The sequence below is a fragment of the Narcine bancroftii genome, chromosome 10 (genome assembly GCF_036971445.1).
Source record: "Narcine bancroftii isolate sNarBan1 chromosome 10, sNarBan1.hap1, whole genome shotgun sequence".
NCBI classification, from domain to species: Eukaryota; Metazoa; Chordata; class Chondrichthyes; order Torpediniformes; family Narcinidae; genus Narcine; species Narcine bancroftii.
Genome location: NC_091478.1, coordinates 24,797,845 through 24,811,525, shown reverse-complemented (window position 1 = coordinate 24,811,525; position 13,681 = coordinate 24,797,845). Strand labels below are relative to the sequence as shown.

General features: G+C 43.5%; 2 protein-coding genes across 2 annotated transcripts in view; both read right to left on the bottom strand.

Moving 5' to 3' along the window:
- Positions 1-4,539, bottom strand: part of LOC138744313 (A-type potassium channel modulatory protein KCNIP2-like) — a 370,423-nt gene extending 365,884 nt beyond the window's left edge. The window contains exon 1 of the mRNA XM_069900237.1: positions 4,434-4,539. The gene's annotated coding sequence lies outside the window, so the exon portion shown is untranslated. The remainder of the gene's footprint in view (positions 1-4,433) is intronic.
- Positions 4,540-12,746: 8,207 nt separating this feature from the next.
- The window catches only part of armh3 (armadillo like helical domain containing 3), a 156,057-nt gene continuing 155,122 nt past the window's right edge, over positions 12,747-13,681 (bottom strand). Inside the window, exon 26 of the mRNA XM_069900229.1 lies at positions 12,747-13,110. Within this exon, the coding sequence (XP_069756330.1) occupies positions 13,093-13,110 (18 nt within the window). The 3' untranslated portion in view covers positions 12,747-13,092. The remainder of the gene's footprint in view (positions 13,111-13,681) is intronic.

Genomic DNA, 13,681 nt, shown 5'->3' with positions numbered 1-13,681 from the left:
ATGCAGACACACAAAAAGACATAACACATTTTAAATCAGAAATGAGAAAGAGAAATATTTTGTGATCACTTTTTCCTAAATGCTCCCCCCACCACACAGATAATCACTCCACTTGGAATTGGTTCACTTCTCACAGCCAAGTCCAATTATAACACTTTCCTCTTTGGGCCAGATACATAATCAGGAAAGTTGTCCTGAACACCCTTCAGAAACCCCTTCTCTTTAATCCATATTTCCAATTCAGGATGGTTGATTGCAGAGATAGATTAGGAGGTGCTGGTTTTCCGGTGTTCCTAATGGGCTTGTCTTTCTGGTGTAGGCCCAGGCTTGGAAAGTGCAATCAAAGGAGCCCAGGTGTGTTAGCATTGTCTCCCCTAGTTATTGCACACACTCTAGTCATGTCCTCAACCGTACTTAATGAGGAATGGATTAATTTAACACCTACTTTCTTACTATTCCAGCCCATTCAATATTCAGACATCACCCCTTTATGACATTTTCATCATCCTGCTTATTTGCTCCTCAACAATCTCCCTGAAAATTGGCAGCCAACATTACATTTTCAATGTTAATGCACCTCTATGGTATCTTAACTCCATAAACCGATTCTATTCTTTGTTGTTCCAGATTACTTTGCCATGCTTCCAGCCATATTTAGAACACATTCCTGCTCCTTTTGGCCAGAATTTGTTGTTGCCAAGGCATCGTAATCCCATGTGGTTAATTATGTTAGCAGTTTATCAACCTTGTTAATATGATTCTTAGGTTTACAGAGTATGTATCCATATATATTTGGATTTGATCTCTCACAATTGGATCCTGTCTAAAATAAAAAAATTATAATGCCAGCTATCTATCTCAATGTTTTATTAACCATTTTTTCTCTTTTTTAATGTTATCCATCTGTGTCGATCCCCTTCCAAATACGGTTAAACCTCCTCATCCCCTACCATCCCCCAGGATGTTTGCCCCAACTCTTTGGTTGTACAGATTTTCTTGCATTTAAATTTCTCTTCTGCTTTGGAATTTGAACACGTGCCTCTCAATTAATGAATCAGCCACCTCTATGACTAACCCAGTAACTCAGGACACCAGAAAATGGGGAGAACACTCCACATTTGAGAAGAAGCAGAGGAGATGACCCATGGGACAGTGACCATGGCAGTGGACTCTGTGGCGACTGAAGGCGAGGAACCCACATAGGCTGCGGGCTGCTGCAGTCAGGAGACCCACACCAGGCTGCAGACTGGCTGAAGGCATAACAGGTAATCAGATCCGGGATGCGAGAGGGCGCTGGAGATGTGCATCTGGAGTTCGGGTGGCCGTTGGTTTGGGCGAAAGGTTGTGTGACCTCGGGAGCTCTGGAGGTGAAACCATGGTCATTCAATGATTCTGAGGGGACTCTCTTTTGCTTCTCTTTCTCTGACTGTAAGGGGCGCTGGGCAATTTTTGCTGATAGTGAATCTTTGACTGCCTTATGGTTGACTAAAAGGAATTTTGGGTAATGTCACATTTTTCATTTTATTACAACAATAAAATAATCTTGAATCAGTAACTTATCCATTATTCAACCATCATTCAATCTGACTCAAGAACATTCCCACTGGACCAAATCTCACATTTGACCAAGAGGCATCTTTCCAATTTGAAATTTCTACAATATTTTCAGAACCATTTGCCTCGATATCATTCATGTGGTCAGAGATGCGAACAATAGAAACTTCTCTCAAGCTAAGGTGTGCTGGTTTAAAACTTCCTTGTAACCTTCAGCAGCAGTTGGCCTTCTACTGAAGATGATAGAATAAAATTCACTTCACCTAAAAGCACGAGTGGGAGTTTTAATATCTCCTGAGGCACTGATGTTTGAGAATGATGACGGTGAACCTGATACCCTCTACACATTTGAGCTGCCTCTATTAGCATTTCCAATTTTTTTCCATGCACACATGAAATCATGAAGAAAATCAATATCAATAGAATGAAGATAATTTTAGCTCTGGCAGCATATGTCAGTATTGAAACAGAATAAATCTGTAAAACAGGCCTGGTGTCGGTGACTAACTCAAATCTGTGGAGGGACCAGCCTAAGTGAGAACAACTCCCACCTGCCAGCCTTTCTCATGGAGCACATTTCTCCCAGGTTTCTCCCTCATGCTTTCTCTGGACATCAACCCGCATTTATCAATGCTGTGTCCTGCTTTTATACAAAGCTTTCATGTTTCATCATCCTTGCTGTCAATTTCCACTGCACTTGTTCACGACTGGCTTGTGGTCAGCACCTCTACTTCCTCAGGAGTTTGCGGAGGTTTAGTATGGCAAGTGGGCTGACTGGCTGCATCAGGGCCTGACATGGGGACACCAATCCCCCCCCCCCCCAAGTGTAAAGCCCTGCAAAAGGTAGTGGACAAGCCTAAGACATCACAGGCAAAATCCTCCCTACTATCGAAACATCTACAGGGAACGCTGCCGACAGAGTAGCTGCGATCATCAAGGATCCACTCTACCCAGCATATGCTCTATTTTCGTTGCCACCATCGGGGAAGAGGTACGTAAGGTGCCACAAGACTCACACGACCAGGTTCAGGAATACCTGCTACCCCTCCACCATCAGACTCCACAACAACAAACTCAATCAGAAACTAATTTAAAGACTCTTACTGTTGCACTTTACTGTTTTTTTCTTCTTCTCTGTATTGCACAGTCAGTTTATTTACATTTGTTTATGTGTACATTGTGAACTTTTTTTTGCACTACCAATAAGTGATAATTCTGCCTGGCCCGCAGGAAGAACAATCTCGTGTATGTTATGTCAAGTATGTACTCTGACAATAAATCTGAAATCTGTTTTACTCACCTTTCACTTCAGGCAAGTGGCAGGTATCACTAACAAGCCAACATCCCATTCCCTTGCCGACATGTCTGTCCATGGTCTCAGGTACTGCCAGACTGAGACCACCTCATCTTCCGAATGGACACCCTCCAACTGGATGGCATTAATATCGACTTCTCTGGCTTTTGTTAAACCCCATCCCCTTGCTTCCCCCATCATCTCTCCATTCCTTATCTCCTTTCGCACAGACATGATAAATTCTACCTAATCCCTTATCACATCCCATTAACACCTTTTGTTGGTCTGGATTCCTCCCCCTCCCCCCCCCCCACCCCCAGTTGTTTGAAAATTCTGAGACTTTCTGTTATATTTTGCTTCTGCCTTTTCTGATTTTTCCTTGAGGAAGGGGCTCAGGCCCGAAACGTCGGCCATGCATCTTTGTCTCCTATAGATGCTGAATAGACCAGCTGAGATCCTCCAGCATTTCAGTGTTTTTTTTAACCACAGTCTGCCATATTTCCCCCTTTATTATTATCACTCATAAGCCCTTTGCTAACTTCCTCTCACCCTGTCTTCTGTTGGGACTGTTCTCTCTGGCACGCCTATTCTGATGTCACTATCTTTGCACCAGTGCTTCCAATGTTTTTACCTTTCCCCCCCCTCCCCTCCCGCCCCCATACTTGATGAGGCTGTTACTCATCTTCCTTATTCCCCCCTCCCCACTCCTACACTTGATGAGGCTGTAACCAATCTTGCCTATTTCTTCCCCCTTATGTTTTCACATCTCTTCCTCCCAAAATAAGTGTTGGGTTCCCCTGAACAGCGCCTTCCAACCCAGCCACCACAAATGAATGATTGACAGGTATCTGAACATTCAGGGTATCAAAGGCTATGGGGAGAAGGCAGGGGAGTAAGCCTGACTGGGAGAATGGATCGGCTCATGATGGAATGGCAGAGCAGACTCGATGGGCTGAATGGCCTACTTCTGCTCCTATATCTTATGGTAAACATATCACCTGCAACTTCTGACACCAGTAACATGCTTCATTCTCATAGGCAACCTCTCTTCTGACACCAGTAACATGCTTCATTCTCATAGGCAACCTCTCTTCTGACACCAGTAACATGCTTCATTCTCATAGGCAACCTCTAACCTCTTCTCCTGTTGGCAGGGTCTCAAACAACACGGGTGAGGCAGTAATTCACTGGCACTTCTCTCAGTTCAGCACAGTTCATTCAGTTTTCAAAATATACTGGAGAAACCAAACACAGGTTGGCTGACTGCCTTCTGCTGCATTTGCTCTCGGGCTGTATGGTCCCGTCTTATCTGTCTGTTGTCTGTCACTTCCACTCTGATCTCTGTGCTTCAGATATCTCAGTACAAAAAAAGTGTCAGAGAAACTCTTCCAGTCACGCAGCATCCTGCTGAGTTCCTCCAGCACCTTTGTGTATTGGCCCTAGCATCCGCAGACTTTCTTGTTTATCTCTTAGATATCTCGTTCTGCTCCAACAAAGCTTCACCGTAAGCTCGAGGAACACTATTTTCGTTACAGCCTTCAGAGCTCAGCATTGGATTTAATGGTTTCAGAGAATTCACTCTTACCTCACTTTCCCAGCATCATCGACTCTCATTCAGTCTCTCCTGATCTCTCTTCACAACAAAGGCACCCGAACTGGATAGGCTGGGAATGCTTTCTCTGAAGCAAAGGAAGCTGAGGAGGGACCTAACAAGAGAGATTTATAGGTAAGGTGGATGGTCAATCAGTCTTTTTCCCAGGGTAGGAGAGTTTAAATGTAGAGGGCAAAGGTTTAAGGTGAGAGGGAAAGATTTGCTGGGGCAAGTTTTCATAAAGCAAGTGGTGGGTTTGTGGAATGAGGTGCCTGAGGAAGTGGTAGATGCAGGTATAACCATAATATTTAAACAACCTTTGGATAGGTACAAGGACAGGAAAGATGTAGTGGAATTTGGGCCAAATGCAGGGAAAATGGGACCAGCATCTTCTTTAGTACAGACAAGTGGGACCAAAAGACCTGTTTCAGTATTGTAGAACTCTATCACAAACCTCTTTGCCCGCCGCCGATTTCTCTGAAGCTTGAAATATGTTTCATTTTTAACTGAGCAGAAATGTGAAAAGGTCACTGAGCTGAAACACTCTCTTTTTCTCTCAAATGGTGTCTGACTTGCAGCCTTCTGTGCCATCTCATCTCGGAGGCATACTTGTTACACCAGACAACAAATACTTTTCTTCCTGAACACTTTTGGATTTTTGGCTGCTAATCACAAAAATCACCTTAAAATTTTCCTATTACGCACTGCTTTTTCGATGTAACCTATTTTTATGATTTCCTGTCTTATTTTAAGCCGACTTGAAGCATACAAAAACCATGAAATGCGACATTGAAAATTCAACTTCTGTGTTCACTTGGACTTCTTCCCTGCTGATCTTGGTGCAGTCAGTGATGAACATAGTGAAAGGTTTCACCAGGGACATTGTCCCAATGAAAAAGCGGCATTAGGGCAACTGAAACCCATCAATGCTGGCCGGCTATTGTTGGGCATTGACACGAGAGGCATCAGATGCTGAGTACAAACAAAAATCAGTGGCAAATCATTTTTAGCTCAATTGAACGAACGCAATGTGTCAGCACCATTATGCGATTAAACAGGCTAAATTCAATAAAAGTTAACATAACGTTTCTCCAAATTCCTACGTGATACAGCAAAACTGAAATTATCTTCATGTTCAGCTTGAAGTTGTCTAACAATTTGTTTTCAGGAAGCAAACCATTTGAAAAAAATTGTTGTCCAGTAGTTATCACCCACTGACAGAAAGGCCAGACTGGCTGAGATCTTCAGAGAGGGGATAACAAATAGGGTGTGGACATCAGATCAGGCCAAGATGTAATGTTTCTCGTCGCTGCATGAGCTATCTTGTGCTTAGTTGTGTGCAGTGATCATTTGGCCCTCCAGCCCCACACTGAAACCACTGAGAAAAGGAAGCCCATATCTGCTCAATGACCTCAAACTTTATGCTAAAGACTCAACTTCATATCTACCATTTGCAGTGCAAGCAATTAAAGGATCAGGGCTGGAATTAAAAAGCCTCACCATCAATAATCTCAACTGCAGAGTGACAGGAAAATTAAGTGGAACATTCACAATTTGTACATTTATGTAGAAGGAAGAGAAAACCAAGACAACCTTGAAGATATTTAAAACTGTAAACTAGTTCTACAAGTGAATTGCATTTTTGTGAAGCTTCCAGCAATACTGCCACGGATTTCTCGGTTTCGAATGGTGGAAAGTTTCCATTGCGTGGCTGGTTGGTCAATAAGGTGAAATGTGTCGGTTCTGGCAAATGGAAAATGTTCCCATTTGTTAACCCACGGCTGTTAAAAGCTGGAGGTCTGCCATTGTAATAAATAAATTGACTTTTTTTTGCCAAACCAACATTCAGCAATCTGTCTTTTAGCCACAAGCATCATAGTCTTTTTGTGGGAGTTATTCCAGGTTTCTACTCCTTTTTGTGTTTGGAAAGACTTCCTGACAAAATTAAATGTTCCAGTCCTTCCACAACCTTGTACGTGCCCACCCATATAATCTCTTCCTGCCCTAGAACCTGAGTGCTTCTTCACATTTCGACGATTCTGGTCTCTTTAGCATCTCTGAATTTAACCAGGTGGCTGATATCTACAACCTAGAATTCCTGCTCTAAACCTCTCCTTGAAGTTTTCCTGAAAACCCATCTCTTCAACCCAGCTTCTGGGCTCTTGTGCAGACTCATCTGCCTTGTAGAGTCGACAGAAATACATTAAGTTGTGTTACTATCAGAATTAGCATTTATCATGAAAACGTCACGAAATCTGTTGCTTTGTGGCAACATTACAGATGCAAATATTGCTATGAATTGAAAAAAATTAGTGCGAAAGAAAAGAAAGTGAGGTAGTGTCTGTGGTTCATTGTCCATTCAGAAATCTGATGGCAGAGGGGAAGAGGCTGGTTTTGTACCGTTGGGTTTTCATCTTCAGGCTCCTGTACCTACTTCCTGATGCTAGCAGTGACATGTGGGCATGGCCTGGGTGGTTGAGGGTCCTTGAGGACTTTTTTAAAACACTTCCTCTTCTAGATGTCCTTGATGGAGTGAAGGCTGGTGCCTGTGATGTCGCTGGTCGAGCTCACAACTCTTCGTAGTCTTTCCTTGTGCTGTGCAATGGCACCTCCATACTAGACAGTGATGCAACCAGTCAGAATCTCACCATGGTACATTGTAGAACTTTCCAAGAGACAGACCAAATGTCCTCAAACTCCTCACAAAGTATAGCTACTGGTGAGCCTGCTTTGATTGCTTCGACATGAAGGTTCCAGGATAGATCCTCAGAGATGTTGACTCCCAGGAATTTAAAGTTCTTAACCCTTTCCACTGCTAACCACTTGATGATCATTGATTTGTGTTCTCCTGACTTCCCCCTCCTGAAGTCCACAATCAGTTTCTTAGTTTTTCTAACATTGTGTGCAAGGTTGTTGTGACACCAATCAACTAACTGATCAATCTCCCTCCTGTTGGCTTCCTCATTGCCATCTGTGATTCTGCCAACAACCATGGTGTCATCAGCAAATTTGTATTTGGCATTTGATTGGTGCCTAACCATTGGGTATACAGCTAGTAGAGCAGTGGGATAAGCACACATCCTTGAGGTGTGCCTGTGTTGTCAGTGAGAAGGAGACGTTGTTTCCACCTGGACTGACAGTAGTCTTCTAATGAGGAAGTGCAGAGTGGGGTGCAGAGACCCAGGTTTTGGAGCTTGTTGACCAGCACTGAGGACATGATGGGTGATGAAAGCTGAACTGTGGTCGATAAAAAGTATCCTGATAGACATGTTGCTGTTGTCTAGGTGATCCAGAGCTGAGTGGAGAGCCAGTGATATTGAATCTACTGTGGAGCAATTGTGATGGTAGGCAATTTGCAGTGGGTCCAAATTTTTACCGATGTACAAGTTCATTTTGGCCATGATCAACTTCTTAAAGTGTTTTATCACAGTAGATGTGAGTCCTACTGGGCATTAGTCATTGAGGCAGCTCATTCTGCCTGTTTGGTATGATTGATGCCCTTTGCAGATTTCAGATTTATTGTCAGAGTACATACATGACATCACAAACATCTCTGAGATTCCTTTTTCCTGCGGGCGTGGCAGAATTATCACTAATTGGTAGTGCAAAAAATAAACTGCACACAATGTAAACATGTAAACAAATAAAATAACTGTAAATACATTACAAACTGACTGTAATACAAAGAGAACAAAAGAAAATCAATAAAGTGCACAAGTAAGAGTCCTTAAATGAGTCTCTGATCTGAGTTTGTCGTTGAGGACTCAATGGTGGTGCAGCTGTTCCTGAACCTGGTGGTGTGAGTCTTGTGGCACTTTTACCTCTTTCCTGATGGCAGCAGCAAGAACAGAGCGTGTGCTGGGTGGTGAGGGTCTTTGATGATTGCTTCTGCCCTCTGACGGCAGCGTTCCCTGTCGATGTACTCAAAAAGTGAGGAGAGTTTTGCCTGTGATGTCCTGAGTTGAGTCCACTTCCTTTTGGAGGGCTTTAAGCTCAGGGGTATTGGCGTTCCCATACCAGATCATGATGCAGCCGGTCAGCACACTTTCCACCACACCTCTGTAAAAATTTGCCAGAGTTCCTGGTGTCATTTTCCACAGCCAGTGAGATAGCATCCTCTGTAGACCTTCTTAAACGATAGATGAACTGGAATGGATCTATGTCACTGTTCAGACAGGAGTTCATCGGCTTCATCACCAGCCTTTCAAAACATTTCATCACCGTTGATGTGAGCGCTACTGGTCGATAGTCATTAAGGCAGGTAACTACATGCTTCTTGGGCACTGGTATGATTGATGCCTGTTTAAAACAGGTGGGTACCTTGCCCTGCTGGAGCGAGATATTGAAGATATCTGTGAATACATTAGTAAGTTGGTCACCACAGATCTTTAATACTCGGCCAGGTACTCCATCCAGGATGGACGCTTTCCTTGGATTCACTCTCCTGAAGGCAGCATGCACGTCATCCTCAGATACGAACAGGATGGGATCGTCAGGGGACGTGGGGGTGCAGAGGGGTGGTTCTTCTCTGTTATTGTCATCAAATTGGGCAAAGAAGGCATTGAATTCCTCTGGGAGTGAAGCTTTGCCACCTGCTACTTTATCAGATTTGGTTTTGTAACAGGTTATGGCATTTAGGCCTCCCACAGCTCTCAGGTGTCCCTTGTTATTTCCATTTTCATCCCTTTCATAATTTTGAAGCAGGTGAAAACCTCCGACTTCAGCAATGAGAAACTGAAAATGCCCATGAACACTCCAGCTAGTCAGTTGGGACAGATTTTCAGTATCCTGTCACACATGCCATCAGGGTCTGATGCATTGCAATGGTTCATCCTCTTGAAGCATGTTCTGAGGTTAGCCTTAGATACATATATAATAGGCTTGTCAGTTTCTACAGGGATTCTTATTGGCACTACTGAGTTCTCCTTTAAAAAATGTGAGCATAAAAGGTGTTCAGCTCATCGGGTGGTGAAGCATCACAGTCATTTATGGTGTTCAGCCTTGCCTTGTAGGTTGTAATGGGCTGCAATCCCTGCCATGGTGAGTATATGACTCCATCTCCAGCTTCCCCCAGAATTGCCTCTTTGGTGCTGAGATAGCCTTCCATAGGTCATACCTGGACTCCTGTAGAGATCTAGGTCACCGATCATAAACACCATTATTCCTGCTGTTAGCAGGTTGTGAATCTTTTGATTCATCCACAGCTTCCGGTTGGGGTACTTATGGTATCAGTACAGATGTGAATCCAGGTCTCCCAGTAAACAATCTTGTTCTCGTTTTTCAACTGTTCCTGGGTATTAGTTAATCCATGTCACCATCATGTCACTCACTAACCTCTCTAATCCTCAACTGCATTGATTGTATCTCTGCTAATCTTAATTCAGATCTCACCCTGGCATTTAGCAAAGCCTCTCCCACTGTGTTTTTGATTGTATCAAAGACGTTAATCCTGTTTCCTCACAATAGTACTCATTGACTCTTCCAACTCTCTACATTACTGACTGCATCTTAGCCGATGTCAACCCAGCTTGCTCACTCAGTGGTCAAAACACAGAGGTGCTGGAGGAGCTTGGCCCGTCTTGCAGCATCCATAGAGGTAAAGATATATTACAGACGTTTCAGGCCTGTGTCCTTCCTTAGGGCATAAGCAAAAAATAGAGACAGGCTGGGGAAAAAAAGAGGCAAGATTGGGAGGGGAGGAGTGCAGACCAACAGAGAAAGTGTTAAGAGGAAGAGTGAGAATTGATTTAAGTTCTGTGAAAGGAAACAAAGGAAAAAGGGAAGAGAGACAGAGGTAGAGGTAAGGAGAGATGGGGAAAGATGGGGATGGGGGTTCTATCAGAAACCAGAGGTCAATGTTAATGATATCCAGTTGAAGGGTGCCCAGGTGGAAAATGAGGTGTTGTTTCTCCAACCATTACTAACTAGATCCTCAGGCATTAATTTGACTTCCTCAGTCATCCCAATGTTTTGTGTAACTGATTAGATCTGCACTGGTGTTAATCCAACTCCATCAGTCCAGCATCTAATTATTAATCGTCCCCTGCTCAAATCAACAAAGATGGACTTTTGGGTATCAAATGTGGGAAACAACTCTGTCAATGCCACAAGCTCTGCAGAGCCTCACACCATGGCTCCAGGATCGAGCCACATCATATTCTGGGTGGTCACTAACATTTACAATTTCTGCTTCAGCGTTTTCATGTTTGGCCCACTGATTCAGTTGCCCACAATCTTGGTTCTGAGTCAGAAGGTTCATAAAATCCAGTGTAGCACTAAGATGTTGAAACAAAGGTTTCTGCTACTCTCTCAAATGGATGCAAACGATCTTGCAGTATGGTTGTGATCTTATGGTTGAGCGAGCTTGGGCTTTTCTCTTTGGAGGAATGAGAGGCATCTTAATAGAGGTGTGTAAGATTAGGAGAGTCATCAATAGGGTGGGCAACCGCACCTTTTGTTCCCAGGGCAGCACTGGCCAATATTAGGGGACATCTGTTTAAGGGGAGGGAAGTTTAGGGGAGACCACAGAAGTTTTTTTTACACAGAGTAGTGGGTGCCTGGAATGCATTGCTAGGGGCGGTGGTGGAGGCTGGTACCATAGGGACAAAAGACTCCCATATAGGTACAATTTACGGATTGCTGAGAAATGGAGGGTTTGGACTAAGTGGGAGGGAGTGGGTTTATATAGATCAGCACAACGCCATGATCCAGTGCTGTGCAGTGCAAGAGCAACGAGGACATTATTCCTGACCTCATGGATAAATGTTGCCATCAATGAATACTATTGCATTGTTTGTGGGATCTTGCTGTGGACACACTGCCAGCAACTTTTCCTAAGAGTGTCCATACTTCACTCAGTTAGCGCTATGGTATTACAGTGGCAGCAACTGAGGTTTGAATCTGGCGCTGTCTCTAAGGAGTTTGTACGCTCTCCCTTATGTTTGCGTGGGTTTCTTCTGGGTGCTCTGGTTTCCTCACCCTACGTACTGGGGTTGCAGGTTAATTTGGATGTAAATGGGCGGCACCGGAATTGGCTTTACCATGCTGCAAATAAAATTTTTTAAAGTACCTTATTGGCCGTGAAGCATGTCAGGTCATGATGAAATTGTGAAGGATACTTTGGAAACACCCAGTCATCCCTCCTTGATATTACCTGATGGCAGGGGGTATGCTATTTGATCAGTCTTCAAAGTTATGGCCAGTCAACTTCTTGGATCTGAACTGCAAGCTGGTGTTTGTAAAACTACTCCTGCAGGACGAGGAGAAGGGAGCAAGATGAAGGTGTTAAGATCTCTCAGCAAGAGGCTACCTTGCCTGAACCTCCTGCTGAGCTGCAGCACGCGTGATTGGGGGTTTGGAGATGGGTGAGAAGACGCGGAAACCAGATGATTAAAGGAGTACAATGGGCCCCTACCCTCTCTGAGTGGCAGTAATGTGCAGTTGGATGCTGAAGGGAGCCCAGGTGTAGAGTGGAGACACGGTGCAGGAAAGCACCAGGGTTGAATAGAGCAGGAGGATAAGCAAATGTGAACTCACATCACACACAACGTATAATTATCAGCAGGCATTCACAGTATGTTGATCGCTCAATGTAAGCTATCGCCCTTTGCACATCTCACTGCAGTTCCTGCATTACTTATCACTGCTGGCTCCCCACACAAGCTCTAGGATCAAATAAACATCTTTTGAGAGTCATATTTTTGCTTTCACAGTAAAAAGCTTCAATAATAATCCCCAGCTGTTGCAACCTCTTGCTGTTTCGCTCCTCACAGTTCATCTCATCCCGGCAAAAAACACTTTCAACTCTCCCTTCTATTTTTAGAGTAGCAGCCACAGGGAATGGTAGGGCAGAGGAACTCTTCAGTAAAAGGCAAGTTGCGTTCCATCAAATGTTAATTTTATTAGAGATTCGTGGATATGGAAGAGAAAACAGTATAGCTCAGGAACTTTGGCCCATAATGTCTGTGTTGAACATGATGTAAATTAAACTCAATCATTTCTGCTTGTATATGATCCGTTTCCCTTCATTCCCTGCCTTTTTATGTGTGTATCTTAAACCCTGCTACTTTACTTACCACAACCCCCTGGCAGCTTGTTCCAAAGGCTTACCATTCTCTTGAGTAAAAAAAATCTTGCCCCACATCTCTTTTAAACTTTCCCTTCCCTCACCTTCACATGAATTTTCGAACATCTTATTTTATGTCCAAACAGTGCATAACAATGTGGTGGAGATAACACAAGGGATAAAGCAGACACAGTGCCTTTCATAATGATTGCAATAAAGACAGTTTCTTCCCCCCCCCTCCAACCCGCCCCATTTTATTTGTCCCTGTGCTCCACAGTTTTAAATGTGTATTCAAACAATGAGATTAAAGTGCACATGCCAGATTTTATTCAAGGGCATTTGTGTACATTTTGGTTTGACCATGTAGAAATTACAGCACTTTTTATAGTCCCGTCATTCCAGGGCACCATAATATTTGGGACCTAGCAATGATATGTAGACACTTAGTACTTTGTTGCATATCCCTTGCATGCAATGACTGCTTTAAGTCTGTGATTCTTAACATCATTAGGGGCTGAGTATCTTCTCTAGTGATGGTCTGTCAAGCCTCTACTGCAGCCATCTTCAGCTCCTGCTTATTTCTTGCCGTTATTTTCTCTTCAATCTCTGGAAGACATGTTCAATTGGATTTAGACTGGGTGAATGACTTGGCCATTCAAAAATTTTCCAGTTTTTTAGCTTTGAAAAACACCTTTATCCCTTTAGCAGTATGTTTGGGATCATTGTCTTGCTGTGGGATGAAGCACCGTCCGATGAGTTTGGAAGCATTTGCTCGAACTTGAGCAGATAAGAAGTTTCTATACATCTCAGAATTAATTTTGCTACTGCCATCAGTAGTTACATCATCAATAAAGATAAGTGAGCTAGTATCTATGGCAGCCATATATGCCCAGGCCATAACACCCCCACCACGTTTCACAGATGAGGCAGGATGCTTTGGATCTCGGGAAGTTCCTCCACAGTTTGCTCTTGCCATCACTCTGATACAGGTTAGCCTTGGTCTCATCTATCCACAAGACCCTTTACCAGAATTCTGCAGGCTCTTTAAAATGCTTCTTGGCAAACTGTAATCTGACCATCCTTTCTGTGGTTAACTAGTGGTTTACATCTTGCAATGTAGCCTCTGCATTTCTGTTCATGAAGTCTTCTGTGGAGAGTGGTCATTGACACATCCACA